A 27,170-nucleotide genomic window follows, 5' to 3' on the forward strand; every position below is an offset into this window, starting at 1 on the left:
CAGACTGTGGCTTTGATTTACCATAGCTTGTCTCTTCTTTTAACAGAATGCTAAATAGTCCCCAGGCATGCTCCCTTGAAACAGGCCAGTCACCTCTTCTTTTTTTTTTTTATTTCACTTTTCTTTTTCTTCCAGTTTTATTGAGATATAATTGACATAGAGCACTGTATAAGTTTAAGGTGTACAGCATAACGATTTGACTTAATACATCATGAAATGATTACTACAATAAGTTTAGTGAACATCCCATCATCTCATATAGATAAAAGTTAAACAGAAAAAATTTTTTCCTTATGATTGGAACTCTTAGGTTTACTCTCTTAACAACTTTCATATATAACATATAACAGTGTTCATTATATTTATCATGTTGTACATTACATCCCTAGTAACATCTCACTTTATTTTTTTAATTTTTATTTTATATTGGAGCATAGTTGATTAACAATGTTGCGTTAGTTTCAGGTGTACAGCAAAGTGATTCCGTTATGTATGTACAAAAAATAGTTATGTACATGTACATGTATCTCTTCTTTTTCAAATACTTTTCCCATTTAGATTATTACAGAATATTGAGCAGAGTTCCCTGTACTATACGGTAGGTCCTTGTTGGTTATCTATTTTAAAAATAGTAGTGTGTACATGTCAATCTCAAACTCCCAATCTATCCCTCCTCCCACCCTTCCCCACCGTATCCATAAGTTCTCTCTCAAGTCTGCAAGTCTGTTTCTGTTTTGTAAATAAGTTCATTTGTATCATATTTTTTTTTAGATTCCACATATAAGCGATATTGTATGATATTTGTCTTTCTCAGTCTGACATACTTCACTTAGTATGATAATCTCCAGGTCGATCCATGTTGCTGCAAATGGCAGAATTTCATTCTTTTTCATGGCAGAGTAAAATTCAATTGTATATATGTACCACATCTTCTTTTTTTTTTTTTTAATTTTTATTTATTTATTTATTTATTTATGGCTGTGTTGGGTCTTCGCTTCTGTGCGAGGGCTTTCTCTAGTTGTGGCAAGCGGGGGCCACTCTTCATCGCGGTGTGCGGGCCTCTCACTATCACGGCCTCTCTTGTTGTGGAGCACAGGCTCCAGACGCGCAGGCTCAGTAATTGTGGCTCACAGGCCCAGCTGCTCTGCGGCATGTGGGATCTTCCCAGACCAGGGCTCGAATCCGTGTCCCCTGCATTGGCAGGCAGATTCTCAACCGCTGCACCACCAGGGAAGCCCATGTACCACATCTTCTTTATGCATTCCTCTGTCGATGGACATTTTGGTTGCTTCCATGTCTTGGCTATTGTAAACAGTGCTACAATGAACATTGGGTTGCATGTATCTTTTCAAATTACGGTTTTCTCCATATATATGCCCAGGAGCAGGATTGCTGGATCATGTGGTAGCTCTATTTTTAGTTTTTTAAGGAACCTCCACACTGTTCTCCATAGTGGCTGTACCAATTTACGTTCCCACCAACACTGTAGGAGGGTTCCCTTTTCTCCATCATCTCTTCTTCCTGACTGAAGAAATAAGCTCACCCTGGACTTTGCCTTCCAAACACGGCCAGTTTCACTTCACTCTTTCTTTTCCAAACTGGCCACCAGGCTTTGGTCTGGCCAGTGCAGGCCAGATTTGTGCACCAAGGCTTAACTTGTACACCTTTGGCTCCATCTCTTCCAGAGCTAGAAATCAAGATTCAGATTAGGCTTAACAGTGAAAAATTCCTTGGACCTCTAGTCTAGGCCACAATATTGTCTTATTTTGACCAAGGCTCAGGTAGCAATACATTTTACTTTGCTTTCTTTTCCTTGCACTTATATCTTTCTCTAGAACGTGAAAAAGAATGTTTAGGTACTTTTCCCCAAAACTCCTAGAAGATAATTTAGCTATTTCTGCTTATTTGTTTTATATAAAATATATGGACTTGGACTTTTTTTGGTTTGAAAACTTTTAACTAAAAATCCAAATTTTAAAAAAGCGTATGAGTATTCAGATTCTCTAGTTTTTCTTAAATAAGCTTTGATATTTTATTTTTTTCTAGGGAATTTGCTCACTTCATCTAGATTGACAAATTTTCAGATATAAAACTGTTCAAGATATTTCTTTGCTGTCCTTTAAACATTATAGCCTCTGTAATAATGTTCCTCTTTCTCTTCTGATGTTTGCATTTTCTGTCATTTAGTAATTTAAGTTTTTTCTCTTTTTTTCTTGGCCAGTTTGGCTAGAAGCTTATCAATTTTATTGATCTTTTCAAATAACCAGCTTTTCATTTTATTGATTTTCTCTATTACTTTTGTTTCAATTTAATTGATTTCTGCTCTTATATTTATTATTTATTTCTGCTTGCTTTGGGTTTAATTTGCTCTTCTTTTATAGTATGTTAATGTGGAAGCTTAAAACATTGATTCAGTCCTTTCTTCTTTTCTAATGTACGTATTTAATGCTATAGATTTCTCTTTAAACATTCTCTTAACTATACTCCACAAATTTAAATATTTGCATTTTCATTATCATTGAATTTAAAATATATTCTTATTTTCCTTGTGACTATTTCTTTGATCCACGGATATTTAGAAAGATGGTTTTTAATTGCCAAATACATGGAGATTTTAGAGATATCGTTCTCTTATTGATATCTAATTTAATTATGTTAAGGGTTTATAGTTTGTATTAATTCAATTATTTTATTCTAATTTTTTAATCTTTAATATTTAAAGCCCATTATTGAAGTTTAAATGGAAAAATTATCAAAGTATGTTTTGCTATTATATTCAAAGACTTGGTATCTATACAAAATACCTTAAAATTTTTTTTGTTTTCTTTTTTTTTTCCTTTTTTAAAAATTGAGGTATAGTTGATATACAGTTTTATGTTTCAGGTGTATAACCTAGTGATTCACAATTTTTAAAGTTTATACTCCATTTATAGTTATTACAGAATATTGGCTAATATTCCCTGTGCTGTACAGTATATCATTGTACCTTATTTATTTTATTCATAGTAGTTTGTACCTCTTAATCCTCTACCCCTATATTGTCCCTCCCCCCTTCCCTCTCCCCATCAGTAACCACCAGTTTGTTCTCTATATCTGGGAGCCTGTTTCTGTTTTGTTAAATTCACTAGTTTGGTTTTTTTTTTTTTTGGATTCCAAATATAAGTGATATAATACAGTATTTGTCTTTCTCTGCCTGACTTATTTCACTTAGCATAATGCCCTCCAAATCCATGCATATTTGTACAAATGGCAAAGTTTTATTCTTTCTTATGGCTGAGTAGTATTCCATTGTATATATAAACTGTATCTTCTTTGTTGATGGACACTTGGGTTGCTTCCATATCTTGGCAATTGTAAATAATGTTGCTATAAACCTTGGGGTGCATACACCTTTTCAAATTAATGTTTTCACTTTCTTCAGATATATACCCAGAAGTGAAATTCCTGGATTGCACGGTAGTTCTATCTTAAGTTTTTTGAGGAACCTCCGTACTGTGTTCCACAGTGGTTGCACCAGTTTACATTCCCACCAACAGTGTATGAGGGTTCTCTTTTCTCCACATCCTTGCCAACATTTGTTATATGTGTTCTATTTGATGACAGCCATACTGGCAAGTATGAGGTGATATTTTATTGTGGTTTTGATTTGCACTTCTCTGATGATTAATGATGTTGAACATCTTTTCATGTGCCTGTTAGCCATCTGTATGTCTTCTTTGGAAAACTGTCTATTCAGGCTGTGGGCTCAGAGGGTCTTAAGGCAGCCTGTCTGCTGATGGGTGGGGCTGTGTCCCTGCCCATTTAATTGCTTGGCCTGAGATGTCCCAGTACTAGTGCCTATGGGCTGGAGGGCATGGGTGGGGCTGGGTCCTGAGGCTCATAAGCTAGAAGGAGGATTCCTAAATAGTGAATGCCAGCACCAGTGTCCACATGGTAGAACAAGCTCTCCAAAATGGCTTCTGCCAGTGTCTATGTCCCCAGGGTGAGCTGAAGTTGCCTTCTGCCTCTCCAGGATATTCTCCAGATCAGTAGGTGGGTCTGACCCAGACTCCTTTCAAATTACTGCTTCTGCCCTGGGTCCCAGTGCATGTGAAATTTTGTGGTGTCCTTTAAAAGTTGAGTCTCTATTTCCCACAGCCCTCTGGAACTCTTAAAATAAACCCCACTGACCTTCAAAGCCAAACATTCTGGGATCTCATCTTTCTAGAACGAACCCCTGGTCTAGGGAGCCTGATGTAGGGCTCAGATCCCTTACTCCTTTGGGAAAACCTCTGCAATTGTAATTATTCTCCCATTTGTGGGTCCAAAGGTATGAGAATTGACTATATCACGACTCGGTCCCTCCTACCCATCTTGTTGTCATTCCGTCTTTATATCTTTAGCTGTAGAAGATCTTTCAGGTAGGTTCCAGTCTTTTTTGTTGATGGTTGTTCTGTAAATAGTTGTAAATTTGGTGTGCCCGTAAGAAGAGGTGAGCTCAGGGTCTTTCTACTCCATGATCGTGGCCCTCCCCTAATTCAATTATTTTAAATATTACACAGAATAGAGTTTATTTTGGTGAATGTTCAGTGAGCACATAAAAAAATAATGTGTATTCTACTGTTGTTTGATATAGTATTCTATAACTGTCAAGTTGGTTGATAATGTTCTTTAGGTCTTCTCTACTTTCACTGATTTTTTCTCTACTTGTTCTATCAATTATTGAAAGAGGAGTATTGAAGTCTTAATCTGTAATTGTCTCTTTCTTCTTTGTCTCTTTCTCCTTCCCATTCTATCAGTTTTTGCTTCAAGTATTTTAAAGCTCCATTGTTCTGTGCTTACAGACTTAGTATTATTTTGTCTTTTTGATAAATTGAATCCTTTATCATTTTGCAATGTCCCTCTTTATCTCTGGTAATATTACTATTTTGTTTCCTAGCCACTCCAGATTTCTTCTGATTAGTGTTGGCATAGTATGTCTGTTTTTCATACTTTTATTTTTAATTTATCTGTGTCTTTGTATTTGATGTGTGTTTCTTCTCAACAGTGTATAGTTATAGTATGTGGTTAGATCTTGCTTTTGAATCCAATCTGACAATCTGTCTTTTATTTGGTATATTATACCATTTATATTCAATGAATTATTGATGTGATTGGATTAAAATCTATCATTTTGCTGGATATTTTTCTATCCATTCCATTGTTCTTTGTTCTTCTTTCCTCTTTTCCTGCCTGCTTTTGGAGTATAGAAACTTTTTTATGATTCCATTTTATATCTACATTTGGCTTATTATTTATATATTGTCTCTCTTTTGGTGATTCTCTTAGGGTATGCAATATATTATTTTTATTAATTACATCTACCTTCAAATAATATCATACCACTACATTTATAGGGCAATAATCTGACAAATTGTAATTTCTCCCTCCAATCTTTTCTGCTATATTATCATATATTTTACTTTTATCTGTAAAGGTATGATATATTGCTACTCTTTTGGCATTCAGTTTCCTCTTAGATTAATTCATAAGAAGAAAGAAAGATCCTTTTTATATGAACCTTAATTTTTAACTATTTTCAGAGATGTTTGTTTGTGTAGCACCAAGTTCCTCTTTGATATCATATTCCTTCTTCCTGAAGAACTTCCTTTCATAATTTTTTTTTTCCTCTAGGACTTTGGGTAATGTTTTTTATTTTTGGTTCTTGTCTTAAAAGTTTTTATTTTACACTTTTTTTCCCACTGTGTCCCAGGCTTCTTTATTTAAAAACAAAGTGATGACTGACATTGTGTTTAAAATCAAGAACATCAATGAATTTTACCTTCCTTCCGACTATTTCCCTCAAAACTCCCTGCCCCCGTTCTTCATATTCCCAATTAATTGAATGTTTCCTATTTATTGAATGAAAAACCTAACTCCAAAAGCCCTGGCACAAATCCCAGGGTCCTGTTTCCCCAGTTTCTCCCGCTTTCCTCATCCCCCACTCCTGCCCCCACCCCTCAGAGAAAAGCAGGCACCTCAGTTTGAATGCATGAGAAAGCCCAGAGTGGTGAGCTGGACAAAAGGGAACACTTCACCCTCAAAGGTCAAAGGGACCAAGGAGTACAGAATAGTGAAGTGAGAGCCCCCATAGTCTAGGCTACTGAAATGGGCCCTGGTGCCAGAGAAAAGCACACTGGTGCCCCCATGAAAGGAAACTCAGCAGCCTCAAAATACTCTCATTGGGAATAGTTCCTGCTTGATTGACTGCCCTTCTGGTACCAGGTAGAGAGCCACACTCAGACTCTGTGCTTGTTGATGCCAAGCTACTTAATTCTCAATGCTTATCTGCTCTCCCTTTCGAGCCTGCTGCAGGAGGGACTCCTCTGTGCCTTTCCCCTGAAGATTCTCCTTGTTGTCAGCTTCCTCCACCTATTTCTGCAGCAGGGGGCACAGCTTACACACATTACTGACACTGAGCTGCAGAGTCTCAAAACAGCAGTTGCTCTTTTGGCTAAATACCTTCCCACAGGGTGATCCTCTTCTGCTTTGGAGCTCCTGTAAAGTTCTGATGTCCTGAGACCCTTCCAGGTTTTGCTGCAACTTCACCTTGTCCTGCTTCATGCCACCAGGAAGACAGCACAAGGCTTGGGGGAGGCCCCTTCAGAGTTGCTCTCAATCCTGGCCCCAGGCTAGACTTCAGGCTGAGAAGTTTCCAGCAGCCTTGAGGATCCAGCCCCATTCCAACCTAAAGGAGCCACTACGCCATCCCTCTGCAGAACTCACATAGCGCTGAGTACCCCCCAAAACTTCAGCTACTCTCCAACCCCTGCCCAATTCCTGGACCATATTGGAGGAGGCACAGAAGAGGGGTGTTGGAAGCCAAGCCAGGTGAGAAGGTCAACCCAGCCCAACTCCAACCCTCCTGACCCATCACCTACACCTACCCCTACATCTGTGGAAGTAAAAAGGCAAAATTCAAAAGCAAGTAGGTATCCTGCAATGGGGAAGAAAGTCCCCCAAGCTGGGGACCTGGACCACATTCATTTTGGGAAGTTATTTTTTGTTAGGTAAAATTCTGAGTTGGCAGGTCTCTTTCCCCCACAGTTTGAAATATGTCAGTCAACTACTCAGTTATCTTCTGGCTGTGTACTTTTTCCTCCCCTCTCACTACCTTCAAACTTTTCTCTATCTTTGGTTTTTAACCACTTCAATATAACGTGTCCAGGTGTTTTTGTGTTTTTATTTTCTTATGATTTGGTTTCTGTCTGTTTTGTTTATTCTGCCTCAGGTTCTCTGTTTCTTGATTCTTTGGTTTGATGACTTTCATTATCTTTGAAAAATTCTTGACCATTATGTTTTCCAAATATTCCTTCTGCCCAACTCTCATTCTTTTCCTCTAAGTTTCCAGTTACACATAAGTTAGATAACTTGATAGTCCTTCACAGTACTTGAATATTCTGGGTTTTTTTTTTTTTTACTCTTTTCTTTCTTTGTGTTTAATTTTGATATCTATTGATCTATATTCAACATCACTGTTGTTTCCTCTACTGTGTCTAATTTACTGATGAGCTCACCAAAGGCATCCTTTATGTTTGTTCTCATGTTTTTAAAAAATTATTTCTACCATTTTCACTTGACTTTTAAAAAACACTTTCTATCTGTCTAGCTCTAAATTCTCTCTAAATCTGATCATGCATGGAAACTTTAACATATTAATCATGATCATTTTAAATTTCCTGACTGATAATCCCAACTTCTGAGTCATATCTGACACTGGTTCTTTTGATTGTTTTGCCTTTTGACATTGAGTTGTTTCTTTCTTGGTTTTTTTGTTGTTGTTGTTTGTTTGTCTCACAAGTTTTATCTGAAGTCTGGTCTTCATGTGTAGGACAATAAAAATGGAAGTAAATCGTACTTAAAGGACAAATGAAATATCCGGAATTATAAAAACTTAAAATTCTTTTTATTAGCTGAAGTGTGTATTTCAGATACCAAGTTAAAATGGACATTGACTATAAACTTTGGTAGAATGTATTGTATATGTATGTGGTGGGGGTCAGACTCTTACAGGTATGAGGTAAAAGGAAGAACCACTTTAAGATTCTGCTTAGATCTGAATAACATCTGGATAGATGGGGCATATCCAAAGTAGTGAGAGGACCCCCAACCATTGAGATTTCTGTAAAGTAATAATCGCTTCATATGAAATAGTATAGTACATGTATGCCTGGTGTCTATATAAAACATTCAATTCTACCTTAGGGGAAAAGGGGTAGGTATCTTAGTTTGTGTTCTGCCACAGACTGAGACATTGTTTGAGTGCAGTATTTTATTTGTGAATAGTTGATGAGTGAGAAAGTGTTGAAGTGAGACAGGAAAGGGAATGCAGCCGATAAAGGGTAATTTACCAAACAAGTTATAACTGTGGGCAATCAAGCTTAATCATTTTTGGAAACACCATGAGCCAGTATAGAGCATGAACATCACATTTATATTAGCCAAAGGGCAAAGGATCTGAGGTATTTATTCACCAACTCCTGCCAGTCATTGGTTGATAAATGGTCTGGGGGAGAGTCTATGAACAGTAGTCATTTCCCAGTTCCTCCAATCTGCCTTAAATGCCTCTGGCCATCAGAGAAAGCCCTCAGATGAAGATGTATAGTTAGAAAAGACATGGGCAAGCACCAACAGTATCTGTGACAGGGAATATATAGGAATCAATGGACAGTGTGATCTGTGACTCACACTGAATGAGTCATTCAACACTAGCTATTATAGTGAGTCAGACTATCTCTCAAGCAACCCATTCTCAAAAACCTTAAATTTAGGTTTGTCCACATGTAACAAAAGAAATGATGAAAATTGCTCTTACAGGATTAGAAAAGTGGAAAACAATGTTTCACAGTGAGTCATGGCATACAATTTATACTATGTAACACTTAACATTAGGGCCTTTTAATTGGAATAAAGTTTCCTCAGATAGTTGCCAAAATTCCCCTAAAATAGTGATGGAATGTTATTTAATTTGTTTTGTAGTCTTTAAAAATCTAAGCAAATACTCTTCCCAGTCACATCATCATCATCCATTGGGTCATTGCTTATGGTGTCTAATACACAGGGCAGCCAGCAATACAATATTGTGTTGTGAATAGTGCCCCTGAGTTAAGCAGTGCACACAGTTTGCATGGCCATTCAAAATTCCTCTGTACACACTTTGTTATAACATTATTCATGGAAACCATTTTTCTCTCAGTAGTTTATAAATGTTGTTCCATTGTCTCTGTACTTTCAGTGCAACAAATGGGAAGTCAAATATTACTGTACTTATCTTTACGTTGTTAGTAACCCAGTCTCTCTATCTAGAAGTTTATAGATCTTCTCTTTACCCTGAAATCTGGGACTGTTTGCCAGGAGCATAGTCTTCTTGTGGTTGTTATAGTATCAGTGCTATCCATTGCAGATTATTTAGCTTAGGAATCCAAGATTTCCTTTGTTTCTAGAAAATGGCTTGATGAGCTATATTTTAGAATGAGTGAGCCTAATTTGCCAATTCTAGAATCACCAGTTTAGAGGGTGTAAATACACAATAGACTCCCTCCAGTGGTCAGTTCTCCCCAAAAATACTCTCAAAAAATAAATTCTTCTCTATATGAGATTCTTCTGATGAGTTTGAACATTATATGGCTTTACAGCACTTGTGCTTTGAAATAACAGTGTCCTTTTTCACAAATCTAAACCCTTTCTTCCTATCTGGTTGAAGAGAGGACAGGACACCTTGTAGAAGCATGGATGGATTAGATACTTTGATCTCTATCAGCACCAAAGATGTCCCTATTAAGTTCTTCCGCTTATACAACAAGGACCATTTTCTCCCAGAACTGATTTGATTTGTAGAATTTTTTAATTCATTTGGCTTCAATGTGTTCATTCCTCTTGTCATTGCCTGTTTAGATGGCCGATTACATTTATATAATCATTTTAAGTTCACGTACTCTCTGTGCCCTGAAGATAGTCTAAGACAGGGCAGTGGAGCTGCATTTCTGGCTTCAGTTCTCAGCCTTGCATCCTCCTACCTTGCATACCTGTTGTGTCTATACATCAGGTTTTCTGTATATGTAATTCTTCCTCTTAATTCTTCCTCACTGATCAGCAATATCAGGTCGTCACCTAAGGATTTTGCAACAGCAATAGGTAGCCAATGATGATATAAATTCAAACAAATTTTACATTTTCTACCGTAGAATTCCTTTAAATTTAGGAGATGGCCAACAGAGAAAGTCACTACACATTCCGTACAGAGCAGTCAATGAAAGAACAATAAATATTACATTGTAAGTTTTTACAATCACTTCAGAAATGAGAACCATTCCATACTGGCACTTACCCAAATTAAGAAGTGTTGCATCGTGTAATTGCAGAATTAAATTATTTTTACTTAAATGGTAAACATGCAAGAGATTATAAGAAGTGTGAAAATTATGTAAATGTATGTTTCTGCCTTATTAAACATGTAAAGATTAATACAGTAGACTGCTAATATCTGAGGAAATATATTCTGAAATCTTTTAATATCTGCAAAGTCTTGAATACCACTATTATAATTTTCCTGATAAAATGTACTATGTACTTGCATATATTTGAGCCATGTTCAGTAGTTCACTTTTTATTTTATCCCAGCTTCCATTATTCTCCAGTAAAATCCACCAGTCTCTTATATTCTGTGCTTTTTAAACATTTTCTTTATTACAAAGAAATTTTCCTATTCAGGGACAATCTCCTCCAAGAAGTCACTTCATCTGAGTCTCTGAACAGTTGAGAAGCAGCAAGAATTTTGATATGCAAGCTCTAGACAATTATCTTCACTCAGTCACACCAAACTCAAAGAAAGAAACATGCAAATGTCTGCCACAGCAAAATTACAAACTACTATATCAATTTAGAAGGAATTTACAGAGTCAAACATTGAAAATTCTAAATCCTTTGTTTTAACAAGGATGTTCTATTTTTCATTAAAAATTCAGTTTTCTGTGGTATGAAGACCTCCTGCCATTGAAACAAATATCCATTGAAGCTGACTTTCATCAGACAGCACTCAGAAACTACCCTAGACACGCCTTCTCTTAAAATTATAAAGCCAAGGCTAATTTGCATAACTACAGACCCCTTGTATTTTGCAAAGTTTGAAAAGAACAAGTTTGAATTTTGCCTTAAGAACTGTTTATTTATTCATTATTCTCCTCAAGGCACCTATAACCTCTTTGTTCCTCAGACTATAAATAAAAGGATTTAGCAGAGGAATTATGATTGTATAAAATAAAGAATATAGTTTATCCTGATTTTCAGCTGGTCCAGACCCAGGATGCACATACATGAAGAAGAGAGTGCCATAGAACAAGAAAACAGAGAGCAGGTGGGCACTGCATGTGGAGAAGGCTTTGCTCCTGCCCTTTTCAGACTTCATTTTCCAGATGGCAAAGAAGACATAGCAGTAAGAGATAATGATACTCATAAAAGTGAAAGACTGTATAAAGACTGAAAATATAAAAACCAGGAGCATATTAACTCTAGGATCAGTACAGGAAATCTTAAATAGTTGTAAAATTTCACAGTAGAAATAATGTATTACATTGGACTTGCAGAAAGTTAATCTAAGTAACAAACCCACATGCATCAGGGGATGAAGAAACCCGATAATATAAGAGACACCTAATAATTGAGTGCAGAAGATATTGGACATCACCACTGGATAAAGCAAGGGGTTGCATATGGCCACATAGCGGTCATAGGCCATCACCACCAGGAGGAAACATTCTGTGTTTGCACTGGAAGCAAAAATATAAAATTGGGAGATGCACTCAAACAGGGATATCATATGATTCATAGATAAGAAATTCATTAGCATTTTGGGAGTCACAGAGGATGAAGAACAAGCATCTGCAAAGGCTAAACTGCCCAGAAATAAGTACATGGGTGTGTGAAGATGGGGGTCCTTCCAGATGAGAAAAATCAGTCCAAGGTTGCCCACCATCGTGGTGAGATAGATCACCAAGAACACCAGGAACAGGGGAACCTGCAGCCTTGGAAGATCTGTGAGTCCAGTGAGAACAAACTCAGTCACCAGTGTCTTGTTTGCCACCATTATATTCACTCAGTCTATCACTGCAGTAAAAGGGTAGGTGAAGAACACAGTAATGAAAGACCATGAAAATAATCACATTTTATTTGAAAAAAATACATCTTCCTTGTTTATGTATCCCCTTTAATCAGGACATTTACCTTTTATCCTTGAGTAAATATTCTTTACAAACAATAAGTATTTGGGAAACTGGTCCCATAAACTAGGGGGAAAAAAATATATATATATACATATAGTAATGATTTCATGACTTGTATAAAAGAAGTGAGCTTATTTTGTAATTTGGAAAGATTGGTTGTAATTTAATAATCATCTTCTAATATAAAAATCTTTAAAAATATGTATAGAATCTAGCTATTTAAATATGCTAAAGAATAGTTATCAAAACTAATAGCACACATTCTAAATAATACAGCATCTCCCTTCAAATTAAGAACAGATATAGAATATGATATGGCATGGAAGTAGGAAAGTATAATAGTAAAACAAAACAAAGACTCCAAAGCAGATTCAAGTATATATTGGAATTTAATATATTACATGGGTGATTTTTCAATTGAGAAAAATTATGATTTATTCAATCAATAGTATGACTATATTTGCCTATCTATCAGGAAAAAAGTAAGAATGACTCCCTTTCTTATGCCTGTTTTAAATCTGCTGCCAGATAAAGGACTTAAAAGTTAAAAAATAACAAAACAAAAATAAACAATTAAACACTCTAAGAAAAGTCATAAAATAAATATAATTTAAATATATTACAAAAATTTTTGACTAATGTAAGAAACCCATAAATTATAAAGAAATATATAGGTATATTTAATCTACTACTTCATGAAAATCAAGTATATATCAAATCTATAATAAGGTAAAAGATTAATAAAATTTTGGTAGAAATATGTATAATAAGTTAAGATAAAATATCAGTACCTATCACATACAAAAAAATTACAAATTGATAAGAAAAGTCAAATAATTCAATAGAAAAATGAAAATGGAATTGGGTGGGCGAGTCACAGAAAAATATGTCAACATATATTCAAAAAATGTAGGAAAAGTTGCTCTCCTTCCTTAATACTCAAGATGTGCAAATAAAATAGCAGTAAGACATCACTTTTCACTCCTCAGATTAGCAAAATTTATTGCTTAATGAAATTTGGAAATGGCCACTCTCACATTTACTGGAGAGAATATAAATTAAGCTTTTTAAAAACAATTTGGCAGTCTTTTAAAAATAAAATATACATACTCGTCAACCCAGCAATCCATGTCTGCAACCCATTCTATAGCAATAGCATATCATTTCATAGGAAGAAAAGTCTACTGCAGCATTGTTCATGGTGGCAAAAGACTGGAAATAATATGAAAACCAATCAGGATGAAGCAATGGTTGAACAAATCCTGGTGTAATTATATTAATCAATATTATGGCAGTCATTTCAAAATGAGTTATTGACCCACCAGTTGACTGAAGGAAAATTTCACAATTAATAAGGAAGTAAGAAGAGTAAGATACAGAGAACTATGTATGAGATGATCACATTAAACAGACAAAGTCTTAAAATTCTCACTCTCTGTATATCTTCGAACACATGCACACATATATATTTGTATATAACCATCTGAACATAAAGACTGTGTGAATCGATAGACTCCAGGTTGTTAATATTTATGATCTTCGTGTAGGTGAGAAAATAAAGGAGAGGAGGAGAGAGATAAACATTCCCCCCCAAAAAGTGTTTGTGATAAAAACACAATATATGTTATCATCCTATTTATACAATTATATATATTAATATATGTACAAAGATATTTTTACTGATAGTCATAAGCCTGTTAATAGTGAAGATGAGAAAAAGAGAAACAATAAAAATGTTATTATTGTATTTAGTAGGTAGCAATAAAAATTTTAATTAAAAAATAGGAATTCATTACAAGTAACATTTTTTGTAAAAGCATATCTTCAGTTTAGTAATTTTTTGGATTATGTGGATATGCTTTTGAATATTTTCAGTGATATCTGACTTCAACCATTAAGAGTGATTTCTTTCTCTTTTTTTGGAATACTCAAAAGCTATTTTGTAAATGAATAAAATTAGGTATACAAGTACAGTAAGTGTTTCGTTTGTCTTTATAACTAAGTACATTTCTTTTTGGATATATTGATAAATGCTTTATAATTTTTGTCAATGATGCAAATGAAATATTTGATGTAATCTTTTAATAATTTGAATTTCTTCTGTGACATGTAAATTTTGCCTAAAAGTAAATCCAAAAGAAGAGATCCTAAGATATTTGGAGGTGAACATAGAGATTCTTAGATTACCTAGAAGGGGAAAATCCACCTATAATTTAGTGTGTAAATTCAGCTATTTCTCAAAATAAAATGAATAACACAATTTTATACATGCACTTTTTGTTGATTAAAATACATACAAAAATTTACCTATTTTCCAAAATTGTATTAGTTTTAGTCTTAGTTTTTATTTTCCATCTTCACTGAGATTAGAACAAGAAAAAAATTAGCTTTAAGAATATATCTTTTATTTTTAAAAAATAAAATTAAATACAAAAGAATATATCTTTTAAAGTATATACCTGCAAGGAAACCTGGAAACACAATACCAGTAGCAAGAAGATTGACTGATACGTCTCTGCTGAAAACTGGCCTTATGGACAGTGAGTACAGATCATTTAGTTTCCAAAGTGGACATTTTGTCCTGGCTAAACTTATTTAGCTTTCTTGCCAACTCTCAACCTATAATAGATATTTCCAGATTTCATAATTAGGTCAAGAGCTATTAAGAATTTTGGATCTTTCACCCTAAGATATAGATGATAGCTAGCTAGCTGGCTAGCTAGCTAGATAGACTGATATCCTCATCCATTGGGAATTAATGATTTTATCTCATCCATGAATAACTCAAAGAAGTTTGAGCAGCACAGTTTAGTTGTCCATAATCTGACAAGAAAATTTTCTATAGATTATGAAATAATCTCTGAAACTTTTGAGTCATTATCATTTTCCCATTTGTTTTAGTCTTCTATTATTCCAAGTTTACTGTTAAAAAGAAATCTTATTATGCTTGTTTCCTTAACAGTAAAACATCTAGTATTTATGACAGGCATATGAAATTGTCCTGAAGAGAAAGAGAAAATCCCATAGGATTGCCAGGATTTTTAATGCTTACCTGGATATTTCATTATCAGATAGGCAAATTGAAAAACTACAAATAATTAAAATTAGACAGATCCCGGTGTCCTCACTCAGTTTCTGTAAGTCTTGGGGAGAATGAGAAAATGGTTGTTTTCTTGAAGGAAAGATGATGATTTTCCATAGAAAGTAATGAAAAAAATGTATATTTTCGTCTACAATACTCTACATTAAGGCCAGAGTAATCTTTACCAATTGCCAAACTGATTAGGCCAGCACTGTTTTCACATGTATGGCTGCATCTCTTCTTACAACCCTTAAAGGAAGAAAAGCGGAAGGTGTAGAATGAAGCAGTGTTGTGCAAAGCTTTTCCTTGGAAGCCTCAGTTGCAGGGACATCTTTATTTGTACTCTTTCAAATCTATTCATGAAAAAGTTAAAAGAATCTTGGAATTCCCTCAATGAAAGTTATCAACGGATTCCCTGTAGGATGAAGGCAAAGTCATTCTACTGGGCATTATGAACCAATCAGCGAGCAAATCACCCCAGATATACCCAAGTGTAACAATTAGAAACACACTTTGTGTCATTAGAGTTTACTGTGCAGGCAACTTGAAAAACTGCCTCTGAGTAGTTTTTAGGACATATTAATTTCCTCTAACTTGTCACTCTTGATGTTGCTAATTCCAATGACCTGATAATTTCTTCAAACATCTTAAAGACCCATCAACCTCAACATGTGCAAATCCAAATTTAGAGTCTTTGCAAACCAATCACTAAACATGGACCTCATCCAGTCCTCCCATTCTCAAATAATGGCATTATCACCTACCCATTTTTAAAGAAACAAACCTGAGAGTAATCTCTCAAATCCATGTCAAAATCATTATCAGGGCTTCCCTGGTGGCGCAGTGGGTGAGAATCTGCCTGCCAATGCAGGGGACACGGGTTTGAGCCCAGGTCTGGGAAGATCCCACATGCCGCGGAGCAACTGGGCCCGTGAGCCACAATTACTGAGCCTGCGCGTCTGGAGCCTATGCTCCGCAACAAGAGAGGCCGCGATAGTGAGAGGCCCGCGCACCGCGATAAAGAGTGGCCCCCGCTTGCCGCAACTAGAGAAAGCCCTCGCACAGAAACGAAGACCCAACACAGCCATAAATAAATAAATAATTAATTAATTTAAAAAAAAATCATTATCAAATCCACAGCTTGTATCTCTTCAATGTCTCTTGAAACCATCCACTTCTCTCCAAGTTCAGGAAAACGATCTCCTACCTGGAATACTGACATAACCTTTTAATATTCTATGTGTATTTTCTAACATTTTATCCTATACCATTCCCTACATTTGGGCTAACATCATTTTTATAAAAAGCCAAACTGCTGAGATCACCACTGTTCTCACACCCATGGCTACAGCTCCACCTTAACCCTTAAATAACTTCCAATGGCTCTTAAAAGAAAAATCAAAATCCTTAGTCCATACATCCCTTTCCTCATCCAAAAACATATCCAATACTCTTCTATACAAAGTTTTTGTTCAGTGTAGTTCATAGATTTTTTAGGTGAATGATCCTGACATTTCTTTGATAATAAAATCAATCTAGGAGTTGAAGTTAAAAATCATAATTTTATTTGTGACTTCTGTATGTGGTATTGCTGAGAAACAAAATTCAGAGTCTATCCCTTTATTTTTCTAATCTTATCATAAGAATGAAAAGAGTTCTCCTTGAAAGGTACCTAAATATCTCTGGATACCCATTAGATTTCTGCCTGACATGCTGCCCCTGTGACGGGAGGAACACACATTCTTTGAGTGAGTCTGACAGAGCTCATGAACCCAGGTAGAACTCTGAAAGGGTCAACCATTGGCACTGTGTTGTCTTCAGTAATGTACGCAGGCCATGGAAGTTTTCAAGTCTGAAAATGACAAAGAATTATGAACTTATCCCTTTATTTGCTGGGAGTTTTTTAATTACTGATACAATTTCATTACTGGTAATTGGTCTGTTCATATTCTGTGTTTCTTCCTGGTTCAGTCTTGGGAGATTGAACCTTTCTAAGAGTTTGTCCATTTCTTCTAGGTTGTCCATTTTATTGCCGTATAGTTATCCATAGTAGTCTCTTATGATCCTTCGTATTTCTGTGGTGTCCATTGTAACTTCTTTTTTTTTTTTTTAACCTTTCTCAGGTTTGTAACTTCTTTTTCAAATCTGATTTTATTGATTTGTGCCCTGTCCCTTTTTTTCTTGATGAGTCTGGCTAAAGGTTTTTCAATTTTGTTTATCTTTTCAAAGAACCAGGTTTTAGTTTCATTGATCTTTTTTAAATTATTTTTTTAGTCTCTATTTCTTTCATTTCTGCTCTGAACTTTATGATTTCTTTCCTTTTTTTAACTTTGGGTTTTGTTTGTTCTTCTTTCTCTAGTTCCTTTAGGTGTATGGTTATATTGTTAATTTGAGATTTGTCTTGTTTTCTGAGATAAGCTTGTATCACTCTCAACTTCCCTCTAGAACTGCTTTTGCGGCGTCCCATAGGTTTTGGATCATTATGTTTTCATTTTTGTTTGTCTCTAGGTATTTTTTAATCTTCTTTGGTTTCTTCATTGATACATTGGTTGTTTAATATTATATTGTTTAGCCTCCACATGTTTCTGGTTTTTGCAGTTTTTATTCTTGTTATTGATTTCTAGTCTCATAGCATTGTGGTCTGAAAAGTGGCTTGGTCTAATTTCAATTTTCTTAAATTTACCAAGGCTTGTTTTGTGGCCTAGCATGTGATCTATCTTGGAGAATGTTCCATGTGCTCTTGAAAAGAACGTATATTCTGCTGCTTTGGGATGGAATGCTCTCTCTCCTCTCTCTCTCTTTACATATATATATATATATATATATATATATATATATATATATCAATTAAGTCCATCAGGTCTAATGTGTCATTTAACGCCAGTGTGCCCTTATTGATTTTTTTGTCTAGATGATCTGTCCATTGATATAAGTGGGATATTAAAGTCCTCTACTATTATTGTGTTACTCTCTATTTCTCCTTTCATGTATGTTAATATTTGCTTTATATATTTAGGTGCTCCTTTGTTAGATGCATATATATTTATGATTGTTATATCTTCTTGGATTGATCCCTTGATCATTATATAGTGTCCTTCTTTGTTCTTGTAACAGTCTTTATTTTAAAGTCTATTTTTTCTGATATAAGTATTGATACTCTGTCTTTCTTTTGACTTCCGTTTGCATAGGATACCTTTTTCTATCCTCTTACTTTCAGTCTCTGTGTGTCTCTAGATCAGAAGTGAGTTCTCTTGTAGGCAGCATGTATATGGGTCTTGTTTTTATATCCATTAAGCCACTCTGTGTCTTTGGTTGGAACATTTAGTCCATTTACATTTAAGGTAATTATCAATATGTATGTTCTTATTGCAATTTTGTTCCTTGTTTTGGGGTGGTTTTTTTTTAGGCCTTTTTTCCCCCCTTTCTTTTTCTCTTGTTCCCTTCTATTATTATTTAATGACTATCTTTAGTAGCACGTTTGGATTCCTTTTTCTTTTTTGTGTGCATAGCTATTGTAGATTTTTGATTTGTGGTTACCATGAGGTTTTTATATAGCAGTTTCTCTCTCTATATATATACACATATATATGATTATATATATGTATGATATTAAATATAATCATATATATATGATTATTTTAAGTTGCTGATCTCTTAATTTCAAATGCGTTTTTTAAACCCTACATTTGTATTCTTCTCCCCTCATGATTACTATTTTCGATATCATATTTTATATCTAATTGTTTTGTGTATCCCTTAACTGCTTATTGTGAATATAGATAATTTTACTATTTTTATCTTTTAACCTCCCTACTACCTTTGTATGTGGATGACTTCCTACCTTTACTGTATGTTTGCCTTTACTGGTGAGCTTTTCATTTGGTAATTTTCTTGTTTCTAGTTGTGGCCTTTTCTTTTTCACCTAGAGAAGTTTCTTTAACACTTGTTGTAAAGCTAGTTTAGTGGTGCTGAATTCATTTACCTTTTGCTTGTCTGTAAAACTTTTGATCTCTCCATCAAATCTGCATGGGAGCCTTGCTGGGTAGAGTATTCTTGGTTCTAGGTTTTCCCTTTCACCACTTGAAATATATTGCAGGACCTTCTGGCCTGCAGAGTTTCTGCTAAAAAATCAGGTGATAGTCTTATGGACGTTCCTTTGTATGTTATGTTATTTGTTGCTGCTTTTATTGATGCTTTTAATATTCTCTATTTATCTTTAATTTTTGTAATTTTAATTACAATGTGTCTTGGTGTGTTTCTCTTTGGGTTCATACTGTTGGGGACTCTGTGCTTCCTGAACTTGGGTGACTGTTTCCTTTCCTGGGTTAGAGAAGTTTTCAGCTATTATGTTTTCAAATATGTTCTGAGCCCCGTTTTCTTGCTCTTCACCTTCTGGGACCACTATAAGATGAATATTTCTGTGCTTGGTGTTGTCCCAGAGTTCTCTTAAACTGCCTTGTTTCTCTTCATTCTTTTTTTTCCTGTTCAGTGTCACTGATTTCCACTACTCTGTCTTCCAGCTCACTGATCCATTTCTCTGTATCATTTTCTCTATTATTGATTCCTTCTAGTGTATTTTTCGTTTTAGTTATTGTATTCTTCATCTCTCTTTGGTTGTTCTTTATATTTTCCATTTATTTGTTAAAAACTTCTAACTTCTCACTCTGTGTATCCATTCTTCTCCCAAGTACTTTCATCATCTTTACAGTCATTACCCTGAACTCTTTCTTAGGTAGATTGTCTATCTCCACTTCACTTAGTTCTTCTGGGGTTTTATCTTGTTCCTGTGTCTGGAACATGTTCCTCTGCCACCTCATTTTGTCTAAGTATTTAGACAATGCTATTTGTATTTTTATGTGTGTGGGTAGTTAGTTACATTTCTTGACTTTGGAGAAGTCGCCTACTGTAGAAGATGTATTATGCATCCCAGTAGTAGACTCCTCTCTCATCATCCAAGCTATCTGCTCTAGGATTTCCCCCTAAGATGGCTGCATGGGTCCTTCTGTTGTGACAGGCTAACTATGTGAATGGTCTGATAGCCTTGGTTGGCCTCTAACCTGGTTGATTGCTAGGCCCTGCCTTGTGTGGACTCTGATAGCTGCTGGTTAGCGGGGCCTGATCATGAGGCAGCTGACTGTAGAACCCCAGGGGGCCCCGGGGCTAATGCTAGCTCACTGGTGGGCAGAGTCAGGGTTCAGAAGACTCAGGGCTATTGTCCCCCATTGCTGGGTGAAGCCAGGTCCTGGGGTTAATGCTGGACTACTGGCAGGCAGACTTGGGTACCAGAGTCTTGCTGCAGGGCCCAGAGATCCCAGAGCTGGTGTCAGATCAATTGGGGTTGGAGGGAGGAACAGTTCCTGACACAGTTGGGTATAAGGTCCAAGGTGTCTTGAAGCTTGTGTTGGCCTGCTATAGGACAGGGACAGGAACCGGCTGGTCCCAGAGTATGGTCTGGCCTGCTGCAGGTGGGCTGGGTCAAAAGGTTGCAGGATTGTGGTTTTCTTTCATCGGGTGTTTGCCCCCTGGTGGGTGAGGCTGGTCTAGAGGCTAGTGCAGGTTACCTGGAGGACCAGGCTGGTGCCTGCCCCCTGATAGGTGGAGCTGGGTCTTGGCCCTCTTGTGGTCAGGGCTGTGTCTAGAGATGTGTCTAGAGGGGTTATGGACACAGGAAGCCTGTCAGCTAATGGGTGGGCCTTGTCTTCACCCAGTAAGTTGGTTGGCCTGAGACATCCCACCACTGGTGCCTATAGGTGGTTGGTTGGGTCCAGGTCTTGGTACTAATGAACTAGTGGGAGGATTGTACAATGGTGCCCAGCAGCACCATTGTCCACATGGTAGAAGGAACTCCCAAGAATGCTCTGTATCCCCAGGGTGAGCTACCACCATCCCCTGCCTCTCTGGGAAATTCTCCAAAACCAGCAGATAGGTCTCACCCAGGCTCCATTCATTACTGCATTTGCCCTGCATCCCAGAGCCTGTAAGATTTTATGTGTGCCTTTCGAGAATGGAATCTCGAGGATCCTGATGTGTTGCAACGGGGATAGAGGAGGATGGGGGTAATGGTTGCTTCTTCTAGATGCTAGGGAACACAGGTGGACCTGGATCCAAAGCAGGCTCTCCATATCAACCAGGCCCAGAGGACAATGCCCAGCTGGAGGACCGAGCAGAGCACAGGAGGCCGGCCACACTGTGACTTTGGATTGGAGAATTTAACCTATTTACATGTAAGGGTCTTGGTGCTCTGGCCAGGTGTCAGGTCTGAGCCTCTGAGGTGGGAGAGCCGAGTTCAGGACATTGGACCACCAGAGACCTCCCGGCCCCGCATAATACCAGTCGGCAAAAGCTCTCCCAGAGATCTCCATCTCAAATCTAGGAACCAGCTCCACTCAATGACCAGCAAGCTCCAGTGCTATACACCCCATGCCAAAAAATTAGCAAGACAGGAACACAACCCCACCCATTAGCAGAGAGGCTGCCTGAAATCATAAGTTCACAGATACCCCAAAACATACCACCGGACGCGGTCATGCCCACCAGAAAGACAAGATCCAGACTTATCCACAAGAAAACAGGCACTAGTCCCCCCCACCAGAAAGCCTACACAAGCCACTGAACCAACATTACCCAATGGGGGCAGACACCAAAAACAACGGGAACTACAAACCTGCAGCCTGCGAAAAGGAGACCCCAAACAGAGTAAATTAAGCAAAATGAGAAGACAGAGAAATACACAGCAGATGAAGGAGCAAAGTAAAAATCCACCACACCAAACAAATGAAGAAGAAATAGGTAGTCTACCTGAAAAAGAATTCAGAGTAATGATAGTAAAGATGATCCAAAATCTTGGAAATAGAATGGAGAAAATACAAGAAAGGTTTAACAAGGACCTAGAAGAACTAAACAGCAAACAAACAATGATGAACAACGCAATAAATGAAATAAAAAATTCTCTAGAAGGAGTCAATAGCAGAATAACTGAGGCAGAAGAATGGATAAGTGACCAGGAAGATAAAATAGTGGAAGTAACTACCACAGAACAGAATAAAGAAAAAAGAATGAAAAGAATTGAGGACGTCTCAGAGACATCTGAGACAAATTAAATGCAACAACATACCAATTATAAGGGGTCCCAGAAGAAGAAGAGAAAAAGAAAGGGACTGAGAAAATATTTGAAGAGATTATAGCTGCAAAATTCCCTAGTATGGGAAAGAAAATAGTCAATCAAATCCAGGAAACACAGAGAGTCCCATACAGGATAAATCCAAGGAGAAACATGCCAAGACACATATTAATGAAAATATCAAAAATTAAATACAAAGAAAAGACATTAAAAGCAGCAAGGGTAAAGCAACAAATAACATACAAGGGAATCCCCATAAGTTTTTCAGCTGATCTTTTAGCAGAAACTGCAAGCCAGAAGGGAGTAGCAGGAAATATTTAAAATGATGAACGGGAAAAACCTACAACCAAGATTACTCTACCAAGCAAGAATCTCATTCAGATTCGAAGGAGAAATTAAAACTTTTACAGACAAGCAAAAGTTAAGAAAATTCAGCACCACCAAACCAGCTTTACAACAAATGCTAAAGGAACTTCTCCAGGCAGGAAACACAAGAGAAGGAAAAGACCTACAAAAACAAACCCAAAACAATTAAGAAAATGGTAATAGGAACATACATATTGATAATTACCTTAAATGTAAATGGATTAAATGCTCCAACCAAAAGACATACACTGGCTGAATGAATACAAAAACAAGACCCGTATATATGCTGTCTACAAGAGAGCCACTTCAGACCTAGGGACACATACAGACTGAAAGTGAGAGGATGGAAAAAGATATTCCATGCAAATGGAAATCAAAAGCTGGAGTAGCTATTCTCATATCAGACAAAACAGACTTTAAAATAAAGACTATTACAAGAGACAAAGAAGGACACTACATAATGATCAAGCGATCAATCCAAAAAGAAGATATAACAATGGTAAATGTTAATGCACCCAACATAGGAGCACCTCAATACATAAGGCATATGCTAACAGCCATAAAAGGGGAAATCAACAGTAAAACAATCATAGTAGGGGACATTAACACCCCACATTCACCAATGGACAGATCATCCAAAATGAAAATAAATAAAGAAACACAAGCTTTAAATGACACATTAAACAAGATGGACTCAATTGACAATTATAGGACATTCCATCCAAAAACAACAGAATACACTTTCTTCTCCAGTGCTCATGGAACATTCTCCAGGATAGATCATATCTTGGGTCACAAATCAAGCCTTGGTAAATTTAAGAAAATTGAAATCATATCAAGTATCTTTTCCGACCACAACGTTATGAGACTAGATATCAATTACAGGAAAAAAACTGTAAAAAATACAAACACATGGAGGCTAAACAATACACTATTAATAACCAAGAGATCACTGAAGAAATCAAAAGGAAATCAAAAACTACCTAGAAACAAGTGACAATGAAAAACGATGAACCAAAACCTATGGGATGCGGCAAAAGCAGTTCTAAGAGGGAAGTTTATAGCAATACAATCCTACCTCAAGAAACAAGAAACATTTCAAATAAACAACCAAACATTACACCTAAAACAATTAGAGAAAGAACAAAAAAAGTGAAAGTTAGCAGAAGGAAAGAAATCATAAAAATCAGATCAGAAATAAATAAAAAAGAAATGAAGAAACGATAGCAAAGATCAATAGAACTAAACGTTGGTTCTTTGAGAAGATAAACAAAATTCATAAACCATTAGCCAGACTCAAGAAAAAAAGGGAAAAGACTCAAATCAACAGAATTAGAAATGAAAAAGAATTAACAACTGGCACTGAAGAAATACAAAGGATCATGAGAGCTTACTACAAGCAACTATATGCCAATAAAATGGACAACCTGGAAGAAATGCATAAATTCTTAGAAAAGCACAACCTTCTGAGACTGAACCAGGAAGAAATAGAAAATATAAACAGACCAATCACAAGCACTGAAATTGAAACTGTGATTAAAAATCTTCCAACAAACAAAAGCCCAGGACGAGTAGGCTTCACAAGTGAATTCTATCAAACATTTACAGAAGAGCTAATACCTATCCTTCTCAAACTCTTCCAAAATATAGCAGAGGGAGGAACACTCCCAAGCTCATTCTACGAAGCCGCCATCACCCTGATACCAAAACCAAAGATGTCACAAAAAAAGAAAACTACAGACCAATACTACTGATCAACATAAATGCAAAAATCCTCATCAAAATACTGGCAAACAGAATCGAACAGCACATTAAAAGGATCATATACCATGATAAAGTGGGATTTATCCCAGGAATGCAAGGATTCTTCAATATATGCATATCAATTAATGTGATAATCCATATTAACAAATTGAAGGAGAAAAACCATCTGATTATCTCAATAGATGCAGAAAAAGCTTTCGACAAAATTCAACATCCATTTAACCCATTTTTGATAAAAACCCTCCAGAAAGTAGGCACAGAGGGAACTTACCTCAACATAATAGAGGCCATATGTGACACCTTCCAGCCAACATGATTCTCAATGGTGAAAAACTGAAACCATTTCCACTAAGATCAGGAACAAGTCAAGGTTGCCCACTCTCACCAGTATTATTCAACATAGTTTTTGAAGTTTTAGCCACAGCTATCAGAGAAGAAAAAGAAATAAAAGGAATACAAATTGGAAAAGAAGCAGTAAAACTGTCACTCTTTGCAGATGACATGATACTATACATAGAGAATCCTAAAGATGCTACCAGAAAACTACTAGAGTTAATCAGTGAATATGGTAAAGTAGAAGGATACAAAATTAATGCACTGAAATCTCTTGCATTCCTATACACTAATAATGAAGAATCTGAAAGAGAAATTAAGGAAACACTCCCATTTACCATTGCAACAGAAAGAATAAAATACCTCAGAATAAACCCACCTAAGGAGACAAAAGACCTGTATGCAGAAAACTATAAGACACTGATGAGAGAAATTAAAGATGATACAAACAGATGGAGAGATATACCATGGTCTTGGATTGGAAGAATCAACATTGTGAAAATGACTATACTACCCAAAGCAATCTACAGATTCAATGCAATCGCTATCAAACTACCACTGGCATTTTTCACAGAACTAGAACAAAAAATTTCACAATTTGTATGGAGACACAAAAGACCCCAAATAGCCAAAGCAATCTTGAGAATGAAAAGCGGAGCTGGAGAAATCAGGCTCCCAGACTTCAGACTATACTACAAAGCTACAGTAATCAAGACAGTATGGTCCTGGCACAAAAACAGAAATATAGATCAATGGAACAGGATAGAAAGCCCAGAGATAAACCCATGCACATATGGTTACCTTATCTTTGATAAAGGAGGCAAGAATATACAATGGAGAAAAGACAGCCTCTTCAAATAAGTGGTGCTGGGAAAACTGGACAGCTACATGTAAAAGAATGAAATTAGAACACTCCCTAACAGCATCCACAAAAATAAACTCAAAATGGATTAAAGACCTAAACATAAGGCCAGACAGTATAAAACTCTTAGAGGAAAACATAGGAAGAACACTTTTGACATAAATCACAGCAAGATCCTTTTTGACCCACCTCTTAGAGAAATGGAAATAAAAACAAAAATAAACAAATGGGACTAATGAAACTTAAAAGCTTTTGCACAACAAAGGAAACTATAAAGAAGACTAAAAGATAACCCTCAGAATGGGAGAAAATATTTGCAAATGAGGCAACTAACAAAGGATTAATCTCCAAAATTTACAAGCAGCTCATGCAGCTCAATATTAAAAAAACAAACAACCCAATCCAAAAATGGGCAGAAAACCTAAATAGACATTTCTCCAAAGAAGATGCACAGATTGCCAACAAACGCATGAAAGGATGTTCAACATCACTAATCATTAGAGAAGTGCAAATGAAAACTACAATGAGGTATCACTTCACACCGGTCAGAATGGCCATCATCAAAAAATTTACAAACAATAAATGCTGGTAAGGGTGTGGAGAAAAGGAAATCCTCCTGCACTGTTTGTGGGAATGTAAATTGATACAGCCACTATGGAGAACAGTATTGAGGTTACTTAAAAAACTAAAAATAGAACTACCATACGACCCAGCAATCCCACTACTGGGCATATACCTTGAGAAAACCATAATTCCAAAAGAGTCATGTACTACAATGTTCATTGCAGCTCTATTTACGATAGCCAGGACATGGATGCAATCTAAGTGTCCATCGACAGATGAACTGATAAAGAAGATGTGGCACATATATACAATGGAATATTACTCAGAATAAAAAGAAACGAAATTGAGGTATTTGTAGTGAGGTGGATGGACCTAGAGTCTGTCATACAGAGTGAAGTAAGTCGGAAAAAAAAGACAAATACCATTTGCTAACGCATATATATGGAACCTAAAAAAAAATGGTTATGATGAACCTAGTGGCAGGAGTGGAATAATGACGCAGACATAGAGAATGGACTTGAGGACACAGGGAGGGAGAAGTGTAAGCTGGTATGAAGTGAGAGAGTGGCATGGGCATATATACACTACCATATGTAAAATAGATAGGTAGTGGGAAGCAGCCACATAGCACAGGCAGATCATCTCGGTGCTTTGTATCCATCTAGAGGGGTGGGATAGGGACTGTGGGAGGGAGATGCAAGAAGGAGGGGATATGGGGATATATGTATACATACATGTGATTCACTTTGTTATGCAGCAGAAACTAACACAACATTGTAAGACAATTATACTCCAATAAAGATGTTAAAAAAAAAACAACAATGTAATGTGTAAACCTTGATT

The 27,170-nt window shown here is 36.3% G+C and overlaps 2 protein-coding genes across 3 annotated transcripts in view; one reads left to right on the plus strand and one right to left on the minus strand.

Annotated features, from left to right (window-relative positions):
- The window catches only part of GABRR3 (gamma-aminobutyric acid type A receptor subunit rho3), a 190,856-nt gene that overhangs the window by 52,790 nt on the left and 110,896 nt on the right, over nt 1-27,170 (plus strand). The window lies entirely within an intron of this gene.
- Nucleotides 9,773-16,136, minus strand: LOC309660048 (olfactory receptor 5AC1-like). Of its 2 annotated transcripts, none has more exons than XM_082460576.1 (2): nt 15,289-16,136; nt 9,773-13,448 (listed from the first exon to the last, which is right to left on the minus strand). In XM_082460576.1, exon 2 carries the CDS (start codon nt 12,098-12,100, stop codon nt 11,180-11,182), a length of 921 nt encoding a protein of 306 aa, XP_082316702.1. In that variant the 5' UTR covers nt 12,101-13,448; nt 15,289-16,136; the 3' UTR covers nt 9,773-11,179. The 2 variants fall into 2 exon arrangements, with proteins under 2 accessions (XP_082316702.1, XP_082316701.1); XM_082460575.1 differs by having other exon boundaries at nt 9,773-12,120; nt 13,347-16,136.

Source organism: Balaenoptera physalus (assembly GCF_965194825.1).
Source record: "Balaenoptera physalus genome assembly, chromosome: 4".
In the NCBI taxonomy this organism is placed as follows: domain Eukaryota; kingdom Metazoa; phylum Chordata; class Mammalia; order Artiodactyla; family Balaenopteridae; genus Balaenoptera; species Balaenoptera physalus.